The 24,034-nt window shown below is 35.6% G+C and overlaps 1 protein-coding gene across 1 annotated transcript; it reads left to right on the top strand.

Moving 5' to 3' along the window:
* Window positions 1–14,478: 14,478 nt before the first annotated feature.
* LOC127848967 (multiple epidermal growth factor-like domains protein 11) lies at window positions 14,479–19,517 on the top strand (the record flags this gene model as incomplete). Its single annotated transcript, XM_052381694.1, has 5 exons — window positions 14,479–15,208; window positions 15,419–15,551; window positions 16,578–16,630; window positions 16,793–16,897; window positions 17,977–19,517. Coding segments are annotated over 5 exons (1,146 nt in total), but the record flags the coding sequence as incomplete, so codon positions are not given.
* Window positions 19,518–24,034: the final 4,517 nt, after the last annotated feature.

Below are 24,034 nucleotides of genomic sequence, written 5' to 3'. Positions count from 1 at the left end.
TATTGATTGAGTCAAAATAATAATAAAGGCGTGTACTAATGTTATACTGGTATGCTTCAAACAGACAGTTAAAGCCATTGTTACACTTCGTTTTGGAAATTGAAAATAGTTCGTGACATTATCCAGTACGATTTTGTCAAATATTTATGATTTTATATAAAATGTGTTAAAAAACTTTTTATACATATAGTTCAATATAAATTAAATAAAAAGGTAACGAGAACATGTGTCGAAAAATGCGAAATAAGCCAGATATTTTATTCTGAAATCGAAAATGTATGTACAGTCGAATTCACCAGCATGTATATCATGCATGTACGATGTGAATCTAAATTTAGTTTTACGGATCATCTTAATTTCCTCCAACGATATCTATTTAAACGATACACGAACACTCACCCCGATCCTAATAAAAAGGCGAATGCTTCGGTTATTGTAGGAAAATATGTACGAAATATATTCGTCACAATCGGCTCGGGGCGCTAATTAGTCTTTGCTGCATTTTATGGAATTCGTCTTCAATGTATTTTTTTTTCTTGCCTATTTTGTGTTATTGTAACATATTTTTATCAATATATTACAATTTAACACATATAAAAATCGTGCATACTCGCTTTAACCACATTCAGTTTGGCTTTTGAATATAAATGCATGCGACTGATATTTTACACTGTTATATTTATGTTCGTTTTTATTAAAAATGCGGATGGTCTTGACTACATAAATACACAGTATTTTTGGTGTGCATTCATCAATTCATAAACATGGAAACGTGTGGACATACATATGCCATACAGCATACACAACTTAATGCGGTTTTATGAGAATACATACTGAACTTATACAGTACTAAAGTAACAAAAACGCAATATAATTGTTTAAGATTAATATTGTTATTTTGTTATTTTACTTCTGAAATAAAGTATCCCTTTAAACGTGCTCAAATTGAAATGCATGCAGCACGCCTGAATGAATTTCAATGAAGTACAAACATGTTAAATAATCAACAAGGATGTTAACTCAATACTCCACGTTCGTTAAAATATTCGCTAAACGTCAGTTAATTAGATAAATATCAGCCTCGGAGTATCTTGTTACGTTTTGTGACTCAAGGTGTTAAACATTTTAAATGTGGCTTCCGTTTGTGTATGCAGGTGAATATGACGTACTGAAAAATATGGCAAAAGTATAAACCCTTGTGGCAATTATTATTCGTAGAATCATCTTCTTGAAACATAACTTACGTTGACTGCAATCCTGATTATCAGTTTGTATCATAACATGCCACGTCGTTACTACCGTGACAAGGTATATCTTTATTTGTGCATAAGTTTTGTTTTCAGCTTGCCAAACATATATTGATTCTTAAACTATACCTGAATACAGGCGTCTCACATTAAGCAGGAAGGTAAAAAAGGAATAAAACTATTTCTTTGGTTCGAAATACATGCTACCAGACCATAACGTCGAACTCGTTTTATTTTGGTTATTCATACTCGAAAGTGTACTCGAATGTTTCCTTCAAGAAATATGCTGTTGTCGGTGTTAATGCTGCAGCTGCCACTTATGTGGTGATTGTGATATTTATACTGGTGGTCTGTTTTTTTTTAATTATGAACATTTTAATCATCGACAAGTTATGGCTGTATACATTGTACTTATAATAACCATTTTACTAATTTACAGCCAAGTGCTCTTTTGGTTGTACAGCTTGCAGAGGCACTACGTTTTATAGTTGCACTGAAGGTTACTATCTCTGCTGGCAAAAGTGAATGAAAAGTGAGGTGTGTCAATCTTGTACGCAAGGCTATTGGGTTACATCATGTGTTTATACTTGTCGAATTGGATGCTTGAATTGTTCGTGTAACATTAGTAGTACTGAATGGGTTCTTTTCTGCTTGTTGCTTGTTGCAATTAAGATTGCGCTCCATATTGTCAAGACGGTTGCGACATCGCAACAGGAGTGTGTCGTTGCAAACATGGCTTTCATGGTTTCGCTTGTAGAATGAGGTGTGGGTCATTGTGCTGACTGTACCAATTGAACATCATGTGTCTTTTTCGTAAATATGCAATGACATGCCAACGACCATGCAAGTCGAATCGCAGTGATGGATCTTGTGACATATACACTTTTGAGTATATAAACCATGCAATACGTCCTTCCACTTGTAACACCTGAAATGATGGGGGTAATTGTACAAGTTGTATGAATGGCTTTTACAGATCAATTTGTGAAAAGCCATGCTCGTACATGTGTGATAAATGTTGCTGTAGGGCCACTGTTCTTTTACGGTGGCGCTATAGGCAGGTTTGGTAATGGATGTGACCAAAAATGTTCAGGTCAATGTAAAAATGGAAGTTCCATGTATACTCATAGATGTCAAGAATGTTTAACGGGATATCATGGATATCAATGTGAACACCCATCCCCACAGCAGTGTTTGAACAATACGTGTAATAAAACAACTGGTTGCTGCTATTTACATTCATACATGGTATATTGGCGTTTATGTTAAAGCTTAACATGTCCTTCTAACTGCTTACGTTGCATTGGCCATTTATGAACAAATTGAACAAGTGAGTTTCATGGTCAGGTTGCATGCAGTACACATTTTTCTCAAGATGGTTGAATTATTGCTATCGGAAATTGCATATAACATAATATTTCAAGTTTATACGGTGCTACTTGCAATGAAAGATGTGCTCCAGCTGCATTGACAACAAGTGTGACCGCAATACAGGTGAATGTACAAAGGGTTGTTTACGAAACAACGGCTATAGGCTTGGTATACAGTACAATGTTACTCGTCCAGGGACTTGTGCTGAAGTCGCCGCTAGCAGCAAATGTTCTGATAATGGTTCTTGTGATGCAGGCTTCATTGATAGATACTCGGGAGATAGATGCAGTATGTTGTACGTTTGTATTAATACATGGTTAAAATTATTAATAGGTAATATTTTTTTCATGATTTGACTTCTGACAAATACCTTTAACTGTTACCAATATATTTTTCATTGAGATATCATTATACCATAATCTTTAATCTATTTGTTTAACGACGATCAAATGTGTGGTAATAGTTCATGTACACGAAACGATATATATTAATTCAGTTAATTGTGGGCAGATTTTTGTCGTTTCGTTTCTTTTCTGACACGGGCAATTTTCACATTTATTCTTACCCACAAATAGATTTCGTTTTCTAACTTAAAATTATTAGTTTGTCAAAAATTGATTATTTATCGAGACCATTATTATATCCAAAAATACTCTTACACAAATGCATATACATTTCAATGGTAATTGAAGAAATTTAAGTGTTAAGTTCAAACCGATACAAACACACCTGCAACACCCCATCCGATAAAGCTCGCACAGTCACATACAAAACGGTCTTAATACTTAAAAACAGTACCCTTAATTTCACCTATTACGCAACCCTGTTTAATAGGATAATTTCTAAAAAAAAGCTTGTATTTACTTGAACTGTCATATTGTTTGTGATCATTTTCTACATAGTTGACTTCAAATGATTTTCATCCATTATTCTCCAAAACTATGGACAACGCGCGTGTTGAGTTGCCTTGTGTAGAGCGTGCAAATTACAACTAAGCGAACAATATTTATTTACTTTCACGTTTTATGTTTATCTTCGGAAATTGTTACGAAATTATATGTTCAAATATTTTATTACACACATAACGCATCACACAAACATTTGCTTTGCATTTAAAAATACCAGATCCAAACATTCTTTAACATTTTGTGCGTGGCCCACACTCGCATCGCACAACCTTCAAACCTCGTTCGCACATTGGAACTTAAATGCACCCGCGTTCTTGCAAGGATTAACAGTACAACTGCTTTTATGAGATAGTATGGGATATAAATGAAATCAATTGTTCCAACTTCTCATCAGACCATTTTAGTGAGGTACCAAATGATAAGCATATACGGACGGACACTATTTAAGCGCAAGTTAAACTTAAGTTGTTTTTTCAATTTAAGTTTTTTTCTATTTAGCTATGTTATGGGTTTGTTTTTATTTGATTGAGCTTGTGTTGTTAAAAGTCTAATTCCTTGAATCATGGATCAGTTCAATTTTCTAGGAGATAAATATAGAGGTCCTTTGTTATTATTAATACGTAATGCATTGGGCAGTTAACAAAAAAAACGGCTAGTCCGAATCGACTGGACGGCTCCGAAATTTGCATCGAAAATGTGACAAAAAGCTATAGCCCCTCCCTTGTGAGTGTAGAATTGCAATTTATATGAAAACTATATTTCAACATTTACTTTTTCTGCATATGAAAACTATATTTCAACATTTTCTTTTTCTGCAGCTTCAGAAAAGTATTAATACTGCAGCCCACGGAGATTAACCACAAAATAATAATTATTGAAACAAATAAAGAGTTTATCATAGCAATCCTAAAGAAAATGTATTAAGGAAAATGATCGTACACAAGTAGAAACTCGTCCGCATCAGCAGAATCTGTTGTTGCTTGATGTTTGAGCATCACACAGTTGATAAATAGAGGTACATGGATGTTTTATTCGCACCATATATCTTTCTCGATTACATACTACAGCTAAATAGAAATTGCATGTTTCTGTCCGAGTTTAGGTTCTCACCAATGGTAGTTGTTCAATGATATTTGTGTTCGCGTTGTGTCTGATAAGTGAACTTCCATGTTACGTCTGTATAGTCCACCAGTAAATATGGTCGCAGTATAGCTAAGTATTAAGGCGGTAAAACGTATGCAACTTATTACAATGATTTGCAAATCGTCTGCTTATTACACCCCTTCGTTTTTAGGTCACCATGTCCCGCGTCTAACTAGATGTATAAACTTGGTAGTGTGGAACCCTTAGATGTATAAGAATATTTGCACAGTGTGAATTGGCAGAGTAGACATTGGAATAAGGTGCATGTTTCCAGAGGATTTTGATTTATATATCTGATGCGGTGGAAGAATTTGTGATAGCGATGAACGAACATGAAACAATTGACTTTATGTTCTTTTATTACAAAACACATAACAATAACTCTGGTGGAGATCATGTTTAAAGTAAAAAATAAACCTCGCAGTTTTATTCGAAGTGTTTAAAAGTTTAAATTTGTTTATGGTATAAAACCATATTATTTACATTTAATTTTAGTAAGGCAGTGTAAGTTTAAAAACATTCATGACCTGGGTTTTTTGCGTGTAAGGAAATATCGATACCAATACGGAGAACTTATAAATCAAATCGTTTTTACATAAGGGTTTTGAGAGATGTATGCAAATATTGTCTTCCGATATCATGGACTCAAGTGGTGACACATGTTGCCTATGACACAGAATTCACAAATCATTACAAGACAAGTATTCATATGTTGTGTATATATTGGAATGTATTGAAGGATGTCAAGATGATAATATTTTTATTATTGATGGCACCATCGCACGAGAACTGTTTGTTTCAGTAATGCACATTTCAATATGTAATATCTGTGTTTATAATAATACTGATTATTAATTTATTTAGGATTTGATTGTTGTTGTGTGTTGTTGTTTTTTGTTTGTTTTAATCTACGGGAATACTTTCATAAAATTAATCGCTAGCATGTGGTAATACAAATTTGTAGAATGCCTTTATGCCAAACTAATTTCGGCCGTATGGTAAATTCTGGGTTATTATTTTTTTGCACATAAATTGAATTTTGAACTATCGGATAAGATGTGAGTTTTTAATAAATTTTCCATTTTTCTTTATTTCAGACAGAAGAAAAATGTTGATAACAATTATGACAATGTTAGGCCTTTTGCAGCAGGAATAACATATTATGTTGAACATTAACCATAAGATAAGTATATTAAATACAAACATAGCCCTCTTGATTTCATAAAAGGTGCACGCTATACTGCATTGAAACCTGATACGATAGTGTCTTCATAATTTGGTTGACCGCCCAATAGATCTTTTTCGACTCAGGTACGACATAAAAGTACCCCAGGTACTGTTAAATATACTTAATTATACCCCGTGTTAGGAAAATGCGCTTAAAGGAACCCGGGCTTATTTAAGGGTAAATTTAAGTATATTTTCCCGGGTACTTTGTTGAATACAGACGAGTACCATGGGTCAGTGTACGTAGTACCTGACGCGACAATGGCCAATTGGTAGCACCCCGGGAACTCATACGTATGCAACAATATACCAGGGGTACGGGAAATACGCTTTAAGGCCATTGACCATACCCTGCAAAATGTTAAGTATATTTTCCTTACATTGCGTTTGTTTTAGAAATAAACAATGACACTTTGTCCAATTGCTTCCTGTTGCTGGTTATATCAGAATTGTATGACTTTGGTTATTGATGATTCTAACGTAAACATGAAAATAAGTTAATTAATCCATATAATAAAAACCCAATAAATTACGGATTTATGTATTTTACTAGTATGAATGAATATTTTACAAGTGAACACACATAACACACATTGCAACACATTAAATGGTCGCGGTAGTCTATGACTTATAAACGAATATGAAGGATTAGCAGCTTTATACATGCAATTTTAGCAAACACCTCTAGAAAGTGTTACTGCTTAAATTTACCTTAGACAATCAAGTCGTTCAGGTACAGATCCACGCAGACATATCAAAAAGCACATCTTCATAAGCATGAAAGAAAATAATAAAACCCTAATCATGTGGGGTATTTTTAAGGAGAAATCCCGGCAAATTTATTATTATGAATTTCAAACAAAACAAAATTAAAATAAACACTCAATATTTTGTTCAACGGTTCCTCCCAAAGCAACCTACAATGTACTGACATAACATAAATAATATTATTATACAGATAACCGCTTCGTCTACTAAAATATTTCTTATCAAGATATAATTTAACACGTTTTGTTTAACATATTTTCAGCCGATATCATTCATGTTGCATTAAGTTAATGTCTATTCAAACACATCGGGTCGACATCGGATCAGTATTAGTAAATCAATTGGCGTCTGTTCATAATGATTAATTTCGCCTAAGTTGTGAAATGACAGGGTTTAATTTAGCCAAAATGACCCCTAGTTAAGAGAAATCACATCACTTCAGCAATTTGTTTTTCTCTTATAAAAATGCATTGTGTTTAAATTCTGAAATATAAACATTAATGAGAACATTTTACACATTATGATAGCCATAATCAAAGTACAGACACACAATATGAATTCGTCTGTGTTTTAAATATAAATATGGAATTATATTTAGGTAAAGATTACATTAATCATGGTGACTATTTACATAATGACTGATGTTTATTCTAATATTTCATGACAATTCCAGCATGTTCCAGATTGTTGTCAATTCGTTTATACTTGATGATTGTTGCAACATGCTTGATGACTATCAGATGTTTGTGTGTTCAATATTCCTAATTCATAATGGAATAACACATTATCTCACGTCATAAAAGTGTACTTTTAGATTCTAACAAACGTGATGAAACTTCACCTGTCCTGATGAAACCAGAAATAATCGGTTTTGCCACTAAGCGTCATTAACAAAGGCAGTTAGCAACAAGCAGTAAGCATAATGAAACTACGGCGAAGCAACTTACCAAATTATTACAGCTGGTGGCGCACGTTTATTGTCCGTACGTTGAATAAATTACCTTTATGGAGAACAAAAAGAGAGAACATCCGAACATTTTTGACTATTATAATGAATAAACTTCATTAGTTCTTTTTGTTTTATAATCTATATTAAACTAAACACGTTTATTTTTGCATACTGGGTTCTCAAAAATATGACTGCCATGATTGTTGTTGATGTTGGTAAGTTGCAGTTGGTACTCCAGAATGTTTACATGTATTTGATTCATGACATAACGGAGCTTATGTGTTTGAAGTGTGGCCCATCCTTTGTTCCAAATAAATACACTAGACGTAATCTACCGATTAAAGGGGCCGACCAACAGATTTCACGTTTTGGTAAATTGACAAAATTAAAAATAAGTTGTTTCAGATTCGCAAATTTTCGTTTTAGTTATGATATGTTTTAGGAAATAGTAATACTGACCATTTACCATGCACTTAAATATCAATTATATGCATCTTTTGATGATTTGAAAACCTGAAAATTATCAAGCGTCGTGCGACGCGAAACGATTGAATAATTTGGAAAGTTCTGTTGTTGTCGTTTATTTTGGGATACTACGAGCATTGCTTATATAGGAAAAAAATACATCCACTCTAAGCATGAACATGGATGGTCGAGTGGTCAAGGCGAGAGACTTTTTACTCCAGGACTCCAAGGGTCAGTGGTTCGAGCCCTGTTGAGGGTTACTTTTTTACTTTTTAAAATTGTATTATTGTTTTTTTTACTGGAGAATTTTAGGTCAAATGTTAAAATTTATCAATATAAAGCATTTAATGACAAGCTTCAATACATGCCACAATCTGTTGGACGGCCCCTTTAAAATGTATATCGACCTGATATTTATGAAGTAGCCCAATCCCGATTGCCACACACCTGAGCGTGTAACTTTCAAATGTCTCCAGTCTGTTTACCACGCTATAATTACAATGTATATAAACACATGTTCATCATTAATCTCTGTGGTATAAAGAGAAACCTGATAGTTAGAGTACTCATGTCTATTACAAAAAGTGTACCCTTCGTGAAGAAACAAATGGTTTTCTACAATTAAAATATCATAGAACATAATTTTCAATCAATTTGAAAAAAATACATGTAATAAAACAGGCCCTGTAAAGGTGGTGTCGGGGACTTTGTCGCGCGGGCTACCGAGCTCGCCAGGCCTGAACGCTGGGCTGATTCTCGCGGACAGCGGGTAACAGCGGCTGAAGCCGGGACTCGCCTATGGTAGAGGTGGTCTCGCGGGCCTAGTCGGGTTAACGAGCTCGCGAGGCCTGATCGCCGGTATATCTCGCTCGGGATCCATGGTACCGTCTGTCAAGGCCTTGGACCGCGGACATCCCGCCGAACACAGCGGGCCGATTCAGCGAACGCGACCGGAAGGCATCGTCTCAGCGGTGGCTTCCGCCTTTTTCTTATCGGCCGATAATCTATCGGTTGCTGAAATTTCCGTGCATCAACAAGGGCGACAGTCCCAATGAGCTGGTTGAACCTCGTTTGGAACGATACCGGTGGAGAAAGCATTCCTATTATTATATATATGGGAGAAAAATGCTTTTGTTTTGTCTCGCGACGTGCCTAGTCTCCCGGGAAGTAGCTGATCGTCGCGGGCCGGCGTTTGAGAGCAGGGACATCGTACGTTTGTACAGTGCGAGCCAGGCCAGGGCCCTAGCAGCGGTGGCGACCAGCCCGAGGAAGGGCTTGGCAAAGGCAAGAAGCTCGGCCGCCGAAGCGTCTGGAAGTGATCCTGGACGCATATACACCGGCCAGCGGGACAAAACACAGGCCTGCCTTTGGCGGTGCGAACCGGTCTAGAACTAGTCGGTCCCGAGACGTTCAATCGAACACAGATTCCGTGCCTTTGATACGGAGAGCCTTGACGTATCCTGCAAGCTCGGCTCGGTGTTTCAACCGAAGCCGGGCAGTCAACAGTCGAACGTACGAGGGAGCTCGCACAGCGTTTGCGGAGAATCGGCTCCAACTTGCATAGCGTAGCTGCCTTATGGGTTGGTGAGTCGGTCGGCCGACACATTAATTTTTATGTTTGATTCTTTAACATGCAAGTTTCCGAGAAACAGCCGCCGACAAACACGGACGGAGGGAAGAACGACAGACGGAGGTGACAACACCAAACCAATATCCCTCCACCTCCGGCAGAGAAAACTATTTTTAAAAAGATATGTTGATACATGTAGATGGGAACAAAAATTATAGGTTTAATCTAAAGTTAAAAAATACACAGAACATAGCAAGTTATATAATACATAGCTAGACGATAGTGCTGTAATGTTTACCTACTAAAGTAGATAATCTACCTAACATTTCAAAATTAGAACCAACTGATTATGTCTAAAGGGGCCCAACTTCTGCCATAACATACAATTTCGGAGATATTGTCCGTTGACATCGTTGTATCATGCATTATTGTATGATGCTTTGTGCGTGGATGAAACTCACATCTTGCCATCGCGTTAAACTAACATACACATACGCAGCTTTCAATTTACGAACAAGAATGCTGCAACTGTACGCATGAATGATACCATTAAGCCGAATGTAGAAGACATTCGTCAACAAGCACGGTGTAAGTGTCATCAAGAATGAAAAGGTGTCTACATACAAATTGAAAGTACAATCAAGATTCATGAAACAATACCGTTCCAAACATAAACAAGCAGCCCGGGTCCGACATGTACTTTTTGCTACTAAGTTATTTTAAAATCCATTTATACACGACCAAAACGAAACACGTACTTAATCTTAATGTCATAGTCGTCAACTCACACACAATAATAAAAGTCAGTATCTGGAAGCATTTTGGAATAAAATCCAGAAAAGTGTAATTGTAAAGAAAAATTATCAAAGGCCCATAACTTTACCAAAAATCAATTTGCCGGAGCGAAAATCGAAATTTATCTTTAAGTGATGCAAAAAGATTCAGACATTAATAATAAGATCAGTATATGAAAGCGTTTTAAATTACGTTTATAAAAAAGTCCAAAAACCTGTAACTTCGTTAAAAATAGTGTACCGGAACGGAGCACGAACATGATCTGAATATAATGTATTTGGACTTTATTTGTATGGTTAACGCGTATGGCGAATCTATTTATCTTTTTAAATTTTGCTTATGAAATCTAGTTCCCCTTTAAACTTGTTTTAATTTAACTTCCTCCTTCGCGGCTGAATGATTCTAAATACAGTAGAAGCATGTTCAATACCCAACAAGGCAATTAATCCGATACTTCCCGTTCGTTAAACTATTGCGAGCTTCAGTTGATAATCGGTATCTGTGCTTCTTATTACGTTTTGTGATAGGTATTAAACAGAAACCAAATGACGTTGCAGCTGTTTTATTGGAGTGAAAATTAAAGGACTGGAAATATGGCAAAAGTGTATGTTGTCGTCACAGTGGTTATTTGTAGAATTATCAACTTGCAAGGTATATGGTCGCTTAGTGCTGTTAAGTGTACCTTTCTAAAAGAAGAAAACGGGGATTTTTCTCAAATCATCATGGACGTTACTCCGTTTATCTGTCTGTCTGGTCTGTTTGTTTGGTCTGTTGGTCTGGTCTGGTCTGGTCTGGTCTGGGCTGGCCTGGCTGTCTGTCTGTCTGTCTGTCTGCCTGCCTGCCTGCTTGATTGCCTGCCTGCCTTCCTGCCTGCCTGCCTGCCTGTCTGTCTGTCTGTCTGTCTGTCTGTCTGTCTGTCTGTCTGTCTGTCTGTCTGTCTGTCTGTCTGTCTGTCTGTCTGTCTGTCTGTCTGTCTGTCTGTCTGTCTGTCTGTCTGTCTGTCTGTCTGTCTGTCTGTCTGTCTGTCTGTCTGTCTGTCTGTCTGTCTGTCTGTCTGTCTGCATGGATAGCAAAAAGATGGATGAACAATTTTCTACCAGTTCGATTCGAACTACAGATTACCGGAACGTCGAACTTATTCCGGTCATTCCTGTTCAAACATTTACTAAAAATGATTCTTACATAAAATGTGGTATTGTTGCTGCGGTTGCTGATGACGCTGATGTTTCTATGTTAGTGGTAGTTAGTAGTAGCAGTAGTAGTAGTAGTAGTAGTAGTAGTAGTAGTAGCAGTAGTAGTAGTAGTAGTAGTAGTAGTAGTAGTAGTAGTAGTAGTAATAGTAGTAGTAGTAGTAGTAGAAGTAGTAGTAGTAGTAGTAGTAGAAGTAGAAGTAGTAGAAGTAGAAGTAGCAGAAGTAGTAGAAGTAGTAGTAGTAGTAGAAGTAGTAGTAGTAGTAGTAGTAGTAGTAGTAGTAGTAGTAGTAGTAGTAGTTGTAGTAGCAGTAGTAGTAGTAGTAGTAGTAGTAGTAGTAGTAGAAGTAGTAGTAGAAGTAGAAGTAGTAGTAGTAGTAGTAGTATGAGTAGTAGTAGTAGTAGGAGTAGCAGTAGTAGTAGTAGTAGTAGTAGTAGTAGTAGTAGTAGTAGTAGTAGTAGTAGTAGTAGTAGTAGTAGTAGTAGTAGTAGTAGTAGTAGTAGTAGTAGTAGTAGTAGTAGTAGTAGTAGTAGTAGTAGTAGTAGTAGTAGAAGTAGAAGTAGTAGTAGTAGTAGTAGCAGTAGTAGTAGTAGTAGTAGTAGTAGTAGTAGTAGTAGAAGTAGTAGTAGTAGTAGTAGTAGAAGTAGTAGTAGTAGTAGTAGTAGGAGGAGTAGTAGTAGTAGTAGTGTTGTTGTTGTTGTAGTAGTAGTAACAGCAGCAACAACGACAACAGCAGCAGTAATAGTAGTAGTAATAGTCGTACTTATAGAATTATGTTATGTTATATCAGAGCCTTGCCTGCTGTGACCAGGTATACATATGCATTAAGAATATTTACACATGTTACGCAAAATTTGATTGGCTGACAAACTCGGGATCTCGAGATAGCGAAAATTCTCTCCTCTTTTGTTTAATGCACTCTGCCTTTATTTACTGCACCGCTCTTGTTTTAATTGCACTCCGCTTTTATTTAGTTTTGCACTCCTTTTTTCTATCTCGTGGCCACGACATAGCTAAATCTTGGCCACGAGATAGAAAAAAGAGAAGAGCAATTTAAAACAAGAAACCGTCGGAGACGGGTGATGCTCCCCAAAGGTTTTTTTGTCACAATATTGCACTATATATTCAGATAAAAGGAAACGTCTTGAGGGGCATAACTTTGGACAAAATAATACGATGGATGGTTTAGCAATTTAAAAATTTCAAAGGGCCATAACTCTCTAAATAAATCATCTAACCAGAACCCACAAATAACTTGCGCATCTCCTCAAGGTAGTTAAGCTTCCCATAAAGCTTCATTGAATTCCAGTCAGTAGTTGGGGAGAAATAGCCCGGACAAGAATTGCACTATATGTACAGTTTATAGAAAATTTCAAAGGGCCATAACTCCGTAAAAAATCATCCGACCATAACCGGCTGATAATATGCACATCTCCTGTTGGTGGTGAAGCTTCCCATAAAGTTTCATTGAATTCCCGTAAAAGTTGCTGAGAAATAGCTCGGACAAGAATTGCACTAAATGTACAGTTAATGGAAAATTTCAAAGGGCCATAAGTCTGTGAAAAATCATCCGACCAGAACCCGCTGATAATATGCACATCTTCTCTTGGTAGTGAAGCTTCCCATAAAGTTTCATTGAATTCCGGTCATTAGTTGCTGAGAAATAGCCCGGACAAGAATTGCACTATATGTACAGTTAATGGACAATTTCAAAGGGCCATAACTCTGTGAAAAATCATCCGACCAGAACCCGCTGATAATATGCACATCTCCTCTTGGTAGTGAAGCTTCCCATAAAGTTTCATTGAATTCCGGTCACGGACACGCGGACGGACGGATGGACGGACGGACAGACGAAGCGGCGACTATATGCTCCCCCAAAAATAAATTTTGGGGGAGCATAAAAAGAGAAGTGAATTTCATCTCTATGCCACCGTACATAACAGATGGTTACACGATTTTTTTCTCACTTTGGTTCGAACTACAGACCACCGTATCAATAAGTCGAAATTGTTTTCTTCGTGTTATTCCTACTAAAACTTGTACTCAGTAAGTGTTCTATATAAAAGTTGTTTTAGTTGTGATATTGGTATGGGGGTTTGTCTTTAACAACTATTGTATTTTTCAACAGCGAATATTTATGTTCTTATTATTTATTATTATTTTATCTTTATTACAGCGGATGCGTGTTCTGTTGGTTGTTTAGCTTGCAAAGACACTACTTGTTCTAGCTGTAGGCAAGGCTATTGGGGCGTATCGTGTTATAACCTTTGCGCACCTGGATGTTTGAACGGTACGTGTAATTCCAACAATGGTGAATGTCAGTGTAAGGTCGGGTTCCATGGTAATTGCAATCAACAGTGCTCTCTAAATTGTCAAGATGTTTGCGACACAATAACCGGAGCGTGTAAATGCAAACCGGGATACCACGGGGACTATTGTGCCAATACATGTTTAACATATTGTGCTAAATGTACCAACGGGCCATTGTGCTCTGTCTGTCCCGTCGGACAATATACATCGACATGTCGAACGCCATGTAAAACCAAATGCATTGATGGATCTTGTGACATATATACTGGTGAGTGTGTAAACAATCTAAACTGTACTGCCAATTGTAGCATCTGTATTGGAGGATACAATTGTACGAGTTGTGTTGATGGTTATTACGGATCAAGTTGTGAACTTTCATGCCCATACAGTTGTGTGAACAGTTGCTTTAAACTAACTGGCCATTGTTTCAATTGCACTATTGGCTGGTTCGGCAATCAATGTGACAACAACTGTTCAATTCAATGTAAAATTGGATGCAACAGGTATACTGGTATATGTAATTAATGTAAAACGGGATATTATGGAGATCAATGTCAATACAGCTGCTCACAACATTGTTTGAACAATACGTGTAATCAAACAACTGGCTTCTGCTATTTATGTCCGGCGGGCTTTGCTGGCGATAAATGTGAAAGTAGAACATGTCCACCTAACTGTTCAAGTTGTAATGGACCGTTATGTTCCAATTGCAGTAGTGGATTTCATGGTATCAGTTGCCAGATTGCATGCAGTACAAACTGTTCTCAAGAAGGTTGTAGTATTATTACCGGTTCTTGCGTAAAATGTAAGATGTCCAATTTATACGGTGCTACATGCAATGAAACATGTAGCTCCAACTGCAGTTACAGCATGTGTGACCGTTATACAGGTGAATGTACAAAGGGATGTGTAGGAAATTATTTCGGAAATAAATGTGATAATATTTGCCCTGCTTATTGCACACGCACGGGGACAAACAATTCATGTTCACAAGACGGAAAATGTATAAATGGATGTGCGCAAAATTACTACGGGCCTCTATGTAGTATGCCTTGTCCTACTAATTGTGCTGGAGGTGCGGATGGCAGATTATGTTCCAGTGACGGTACTTGCATTAACGGATGTAGACTTGGATTCGGTGGTTCACAGTGCAATGTTACTTGTCCAGTGACTTGTGCCGAAGTCGCCTCTGGCAGCAGATGTTCTGACAATGGCTCATGTGCTGCAGGCTGCATTGATAGATACTCGGGAGAAAAATGCAGTATGTGTAGTTTTATATAACAAAAATATTATAAGAATTAATATATGGCATTTTTTACATATTGGCAACTCTGACAAATACTGAAAAGTGTACCCTATATTTACAAAACCAATCGAGAGATTGACCGCAAAATAATAATAATTAAACCAGTAATTGAAGCTAAAATGGACATTATTTAGAAAATTGATTAAGTTGTGATTTTGCTAACAGAACTTCTCACCAGTACAGAATCATCAGCGGCTTACACAAGTGGAAACGCAGCGGCCATTGCAGGTCCTGTTGTTGGTGGGGTTTGTTTTATTGCTGGATGCGTGATCATCACACTGCTGGTGATGAAAAAGAGGTTTTTGTATGTTTTTTTTCGCACTATAGTTCTTGTTCGACTACATACTACAGCTTTTTTATATTTACATGTGTGTGTCTTAGTTTAGGTAAACCGAAGTAAGTTGTTCAGACGATAATTGTTTTCGAGTTTTGTCTGATAATCGTATTTAATGATACGTCGGTCTTGTCGATCAGAGTATGCTTCAGTCGCAGAATGTCTTATTATCAGTCCTGGATTACCCATTACGCAGAGTAGGCAATTTTTAGGGGCCACATAATACCGTTAAGAAAGATTTTTTTACTAACTTAGCCTATTACAATGATTTGATAAAGCCAATTACTTTATATCAGTGTTATGTTCCGATTAAATGCTTTGTCACATTTTATGTCTCGCCTGCCTTAGCGTTTGAAGGAAAATTTGAACGAGTAAAATCGACTGGGCACCGGCGCTCTTGTAAGCATATGACCGACAATGGGCCTGGGACGTGGGTCCCAAACGTTTCACTGCTTATGGGTCTCCACGGTGCCTATCTGGCAATTCTTAGTATAACTGGTGGAAAGCTAATGAAAATTAGTACAAAAGCATAAATAGCATGTGTATATGTCGTGTGTAACTAGACGTTTATAATTTGACGTGTGGTTTACCGTTGATTTGTAACCATATTCATCTAATGTGGACATTAAAGCATAGGAATTAAGTAAGATGTTAACTTGTTTATTATTGATGTCACTTAAGCACCAGCAAAGTTTAAGAAATTAGTATATACATATAAAATTTATTTTTATGATGTCACTGTTTTGTGCGTTAGGTTGGAAATAGGTTTTTGATAATATTGTTTATGTTGGTGGGTTCGATCAAACCGACGTGCATCCAATCATACGTTTTAGTAAACGCAAGCATACTGATAAGCTAACAGTTTACCTTTTCATTAATCTTATTTCGGTCGTAGGGTTAATACTGAAGCATTGTTTTAGAAACAAATATCGTTTGAATTGTCGGCTAGAATGGGAGATATGATGTGTAAGCAATGTTATTTCTTTTCAGACAGAAACAAAAAGATACCAACGAATATTATAACGTAAGGACTTTTGCAGCAGGTACACATTGTTCTAAATATCTGCTTCACGTGAAATTGAATCAGATGTATAAAATTAAATGTAAATTGTGTTCACAAATGCACAAATTGATTAATATATTGTGTGTTTTATGTCATATTGGTTCAACGATAGCCAATAGCGTTTGTGTACTTCCATTTGTAGGTAGTCAAGCCACACCTGCTAACACACAAAAAGATGCAGAGTCCGACTATACAGATTTGGGCGTCAGTCGCGAGCAAATGAATACGTATTCTTCTCTGCGCGAAGGTTAATCCTGTTTGTTTATGCTATGTTTAACATAATTTTAAATACTAATCTGGCATAAAAAATAATCTTTTTTTTTAATGAACTAAAACCTTAATTATGGATGCTGTATCAGTGTGTTTACAATTAAAGTTTTTTTACAAACCAGTCTGCTAAAAGACTGTGTCTGAGATTTCATCTCATTCATCCTTCTAATGCGACCGTACACACACTCTTCCAATTAAGGCAGGAAGTTTATCATGTGTTCACATATTTCTACTCAGAAATCTCCCTGCTAAAATATTTCATTTATTTCGTCACTTTGGCACACTATAACCTACATTTATAAACGCGAAAGCGTTTAATTGCTTATAAGAATAAATCAACAACATTAATGCCCACCGCCCTGTTTCAGTTTACATCGCAAGCCATTGGTTCGTTCAAACTAAATTTGCACATTAACAAAAATTCCGTGAAGTCCTATTTTTTCTAATTTATAAGCAATTACAAACATCTACATGGTTTAAATGTATCAACATTATAACATTGTTCATATGTCAAAATTTAAAGAGAATCTCTTATTAAAACTAACACTCAGCAGTCTGATTTTTGTTTGACTTGTTGCAACAAAAGACAGCAATATGATCATATGCATACATTAACATGTTCGTCTTAAATAGCGTTTGATTTAAACTTACCCCTGGTATATTTTAGTAATTGGTACAAAAACATGCTCATTTGGTATTCCTAATGTACAACATTTTGTAAATGCATTCTTAATTAAATGAAGCTTCAAGCTCCAGCAAATAGTTGTATATAATGCTTATATAAAAACCATTTAGTATGTATTGATTAAACCTAGATATAAATTAGGAGACGTTGATCAAATCGTATTGACGAATTCAAATAAACTGCTTCATGTGTGTAATAGCAAATTACTCTTAAAAATGTATATACCAAACAGTCGGAACACGTATTTTCAGTCAAGCAGATTCTAATCAATCTTAAAAATTGAGTATATAACTAAGATTGTTATTATTTATGTGGAATGTGTACTGCATTAACATAAGTGAAATTGTGTTTGATTTACATTACTTTTGTAGGTTCTCACATTTTAAATTCCCAACAAACACACAGAGACGCCGAAACTAACTATACAACTTTGGGTGACAAGCGGGGAGAAGGACATACGTATTCCAATCTCAGCGAAGGAAATTCGTTATCTTGAATTAAACTACCTGCATAATGGCATTTACTTTGAGCTCGACGATTAGACCCATCTTGGACCATATCTTTTTGAATCCTGGAATCTTCCACTACTACAACTTTGGTTAAAAACCTAAATAATGAGTGAATATAATAAGAATACACATATGATTGTATTTGTAATAATGATACATATATATTGTGTACATAGTTAGTAATGTTTATATTTTTCATGTTCGTAGTTTTTTAAGCGCTGCACATTTGATTAACATACATTTACTATAAAACTATTGAAATGTGTATATATTTAATACGTATTTTGTGTAAAGTAAAGGTATAATGAATAGCTAAAAAGCACATGTCTTTGACAATAACAATTTCAAGTGTTCAAACACCCATCGTTTATTTGATGTCCTTATATTGAATAGAAAACTTTTCCAAAAATTTATTTAACAGAAAACACGAGTGATTTTAACAGGAATTATTATTTTAAACAACACAACTACGTTTGGTGAATTTATGCATACCTCTATAGCCACTGTTTGATCGTATTTAACTTCAGCCATGTGACTTTTAGACAGAAACGGATGTTCCAATCATACATGGTTTGCGATAGCGGATGTCTGCTCTTAAAGGATTTTAAGATTAAGACTATCTCTTTTGTGAAGTCATAATATTTTTATTTTAACTAGCTGTTATTATTGTATTCACTTGAAACAATGAATCAATTTTGAAACAGTTTAACTATACTATTTTTGTAGCTAACGATGAATATAAACAACCCAGCTATGCAATTAGGCCTTTTAGAACTTTATTGCATCGGGGATTGCAAGACGATAATCTTAATTTAAAAACTATATGATGCCAAGTCTCTGAAGCTTTGTAACAAAGGGACAAGATGTAGTTCATACTCGTGTTGGATTTATTTCATCATGCCTCAGAAAGTTACGGTTCTTGTGCTTATTCTGTATGTAATTGAAGAGGAGTTAAATAGTTATTAAATCAAAATGTATTCTCTTGTATTGTTATCGGGATACCATGATGTTAACATTATATGCACTTTATTATTGAATATATCATTTGAGCAAAGTATGAGGTTAAGAGCTCCTTGAAACCGGTTTAAAACATAATTTCGTTTGTATTCACCATCGCAAGGTATTGACCACAATTATGTGCACGCGTTTGCTTTTTTACATTTTGTGTAAGTGTGTGTGCGTGCGTGCGTGTGCGTGTTCGCGCGCGCGTGTAAGTGCGTTCGTGTGTGTTAATATGTTTTTTTTAAGTAAACTTCGAGAAAAGCAACGCAATATGTATCATGTATTTTAGGAAAAAAAATGTTTATCACAAGTCAATACGTTCAAATAAATCACTCGGTGAAACACATTTATAGATTGTGGGACTAGAACTTCAAAATCTATACTGTGAGTGACGAGCAGGATACCACTAGACTTTTTGCTTTCCAATCGAATGAATATAGAAAATACCGATGTGTTAAAATCAATGTTTGCATTTATTTTACAAAGATGTATTCAAGAAATCACGAATGTGTTTCGTGTTTATACATATCGCATTCAACCATAGTAAAATTATATATTCGTTTACCGTTGAGAAAAAAGGACTATACATTGTGTTATAAGTTTAATTTTACGTCAAATAAATCTCATGTCTAAACAAACTTCATTGCAAATAATTACTCGCAAATAACCGTGAGATCGATAGCTATAATAATATGTGTGTTCATTATAGCACTGAGGAAGTACACACTTTGGAAATTATCTGTATAATGTTGTACTGATTTTACGACAAATAAAACAATTTGAGGTTTTTCTGCAAATTCGTATCAGCCTTGTGCGCTATTTCTTCCTCAATTTCCAAACTTGAAAGTTATACTTGCTACCATTTATGTTAAAATTGCGCAATGCAGTGTTAATTAAAAAGAATGTTTATAAAAATCTGTATGTAATATATGGAAAGAAAACATAGAATAATATAATTCACATGCATGCAAGCTAAATTGGTATTGCCTCTTTTCTTGCTTATACGACAGAAAGGTCTCGAATAAAAGAAAAAAGTGTTTGGCATATACCTAATATCGATTTAAAAACATAGTTACATTTATACATAACGTGACACCACAAAATTATTTTTGTTATGCGGTAGAATAAAAATACTAACTGCAGTTATGTTGAAAACCGTTTCATTTCAACATAATTCGAATTACAGATTGATGTCTCGTTATTTTGTATGATTTATTATTAAGTCCCTTTAAACACGATCAAATTATACTTCCTTCTTCACGACTGAATGACCATCAAAACTGTCCAACATTGTTAATTATGCACACGGCAGTTTTTTCAATACTCCACACTCAATACAATTTTCTGAACGTCAGTAAATAAAGTTATTTTCAGCATCGGAGTATCGTTTTACGTATTTTGACTTGTTCTACTTACTGCGCCGGTAGTATGAATAGCAGACTTTGTTCCAGCGACGGTACTTGCATACATGGATGCATGCTTGGATACAGTGGTACACTGTGTAATGTTACTTGTCCAGAGACTTGTGCCGAAGTCGCCTCTGGCAGGAGATGTTCTGTTAATGGCTCATGTACTGCAGGCTGCATTGATAAACATTCTGGAGATAGATGTGGTATGTGTACTTTTGTTTGCCAAAAATGTTAAAAGAATAAATATATGGCATTGTGTACATATTGGCAACTCTGACAAATACCGATAAGTGTAGCCTATATTTTCAAAACTAATCGAGACATTGACCGCAAAAAAAAAATAAACCAATTATTGAAGCTAACATGGACATTATCAAGAAAATTGATGACATTTTTAGTTTACAGAACTCGCTAGTACAGAATCATCAGCGACTCACACAAGTGGAAACGCAGCAGTCATTGCAGGTTCTGTCGTTGGTGGAGTTTATTTCATTGCTGGATGCATGATCATCACAATGCTGGTGATAAAGCAGAGGTTTTTGTATGTTTAATTGGCACTATATTTCTTGGTCGACTACATATTACAGCGTTATTTTTATTTACTATCTATGTCTGAGTTTAGGTAAACCTAAGTAAGTTGTTCAGACGATTTATATACTCCCAGAAAATTTTCGAGTAGCATATAGTTGCCAGTTTGTCCTTCCTTCCGTCACACTTTTCCGTCACACTTTTGTTACAGCTTCACATAGCGCTTTCAATATTTAACCGATCTCTTACATATTGTGCATGTATGTACCTTGCATGGACCTCTACCTTTTGATGAGGTTTGATGTCACTGGGGTCAAGGTCACCGAGGCTAATAGTAGATTTTCTCAAGGTCACACTTTGGTTACAGTTTCTCGTAGCGAACGAAAGGGGAGCATCCACCATTTTCAACGATTCTTGTTTTCGAGTTTTCTATGAAAATTTTATTAAATTATACATATGTCTTGTCCATCAGAGTACTGAGTATTCTTCAGTCGCAGTAGGTCTTAGTGTCAGTTCTGGATAGCCCATTAGGCAGAGTAGGTAACCACCTATGCGCCCCGCGACTTTTAGGGGCACCATGAGACATTGACATTGTACTTACTAGCCAAATATAATGACTAACAAAGCCAATTATTTTATATCACTGTTATGTTCCGATTAAAGGCATCTTCACACGTTATGTCTCGCCAGCCTTGGCATTGGTAGAATAATTCGAACGAGTGAAATCGATTGGGCACCGGCGCTCTAGCAAGCACTTTGCCAACTCGGGGCCTGGGGCGTGGGCCCCAAAAGTTACAAGGCCTATGGGCCTCCACGGGGCTTATCCGGCACAGCTTAGTATAACTGGTGCCAAGCAAATGACAATTAGTGCAATGATTAAAAAAAAACACCTTGTTCATTTTGTGTTTTTTTTTTCTAAGCATAAATAGCATGTGTATGTGTCGTGTTAAACTATATGTTTATGATTGGGCGTGTGGCGAGCCGTATATGTGTAACCATATTCATCTAATGTGGGCATGTAGGCATGGAAATTAGGTAAGTTTTTAACTTGATTATAATTGATGACACCTTGCGCCAGAAATGTTTAAGAAATTATTATCTACATATGAAAAGAATTTTTTATGATATCACTGTTTATAGCGTTAGGTATGATATAGGTTACTAATAATTGTGTTTATGTCGTTGGTTCAATCAAACCGACGTTAATGCAATCATACGTAATAAGTACACGCAATCGTACTGATAAGCTCACATTTTACCGTTTTATCAATCTTTTTTTCGGTCGTGGGGTTTATTCTGACGTATTGTTTTTCGATACAAACATAATGTGAATTGTCGGTTTGAATATTATTTATTATGTGTAAGCACATTTCTTTCTTGTCAGACACAAACAAAACGATACAAACGAATATTATAATTTTAGGACGTTCGCAGCAGGTTCACATTGTTCTAAATATCTGAATTACATGAAATTGAATCAGTTGTTTATATTGAATTTACACAATGTTCACAAATGCATAAATTGTTAAATCTACTGTGTGTATTATATCATATTCGTTCAACGATAGCCTTAAACTTTATGTATTTGCATAAGTAAGTTATCAAGCCGCAAATGCTTACACACAGAAAGATGCAGAGTCCGACTATACAGAGTTGGTTGTCAGCAAATAAATACGTATTCTTCTCTTATCAATTATGTTTGTATGTGCTATTTTTAACATTATTATAAATACCGTTCTGCAATAAGAAAGAATCCTTCTCTAAAAGCAACTGTAATCATAATGAAGGTTGCTGTATCAATATGTTTATAATTTTTCCTCATTTTCATAATATAGTCTTTTAACGACTGTGTCTGATATTTCATCTCTTTCATCCTTCTTATGCTAACGAACACATAATCTACCAATTAGACAGGAAGTTCATATTATGTTTACAGATTTCTACTCAGAAATCTTCTTGCAACAATATTGCATTTATTTAGTCGATTTAACAGACCATAATCTGCACTCATAAATGTTTGTCAAAGCATTACAGTTACATTGCTCATAAGAATAAATCCAAAACATAAATGAACCCCTTGATTCAGTTTACATCGAACTATTTTTAAATGAATGTGCAAATAGACACCGATTCTGTGTAGTCGTATGTTTTTCATATTTATTTGCAATGATAAACATCTTCATATGTTTGCATCGTATCAAAATGATGAAATTGTGCATCTGTCAAAATTTTAACACAATGTCTTTCTTAAATAAGCAATGAGCAATTAGTAGGATAGCAACATGCGTTTTAAGTCAACCAGCTTCTAAGCAATCTTAAAAAATATATTATATAACTAAGATTGTTATTGTTTATGTGATAGGTGTGATGCATTAACTTAATTGAAATTTGCTTACCATTATTTCTGTAGGTTTTTGCATTTCAAATTCCCCACAATCACAAAGAGAGGCCGAGACTAGCTACACAACTTTGGGTGACCAGCGTGGAGTAGGCAATGCGTATTCCAGTCTCAGGGAAGGAACGTCGTAATCTTGAATTGTAATACTACCAAAAGTACATTGACTTTGAGATCGATGACCATATTCATCTTGATACATATCTCGTTGATTCGTGGAATCTTATTTAACTACAATTTTGAGTTATGAACCTATATAATGAGTGAGTATAAAGACAAATACACCCATGATATTTTGTAATAATGCTACATATATATGGTGTAAATACTTGTTAATGTTTTTAATTGTTCGTGTTCTTTTTTTGTTCAGGCCTTATTTAATTAACACCCATTTACAATAAAAATGATTAAATCTGTAAAATATGTTAAGTGTTGTGTCTATATGTAAAGTAAATAGCTAATTACCACATGTCTATAACAATAGCCAATTCAAGTGTCCCGACACCCGCCGTTTATTCGGATTTCCTGACATTAAATATTAAATATCTCTAAGCATTTCAGACAAATCAAAAGTGCGTTCAAACGT

Source organism: Dreissena polymorpha, chromosome 10 (genome assembly GCF_020536995.1).
Source record: "Dreissena polymorpha isolate Duluth1 chromosome 10, UMN_Dpol_1.0, whole genome shotgun sequence".
Taxonomy (NCBI): Eukaryota; Metazoa; Mollusca; class Bivalvia; order Myida; family Dreissenidae; genus Dreissena; species Dreissena polymorpha.
This window is presented reverse-complemented; position numbering and strand designations above follow the sequence as displayed.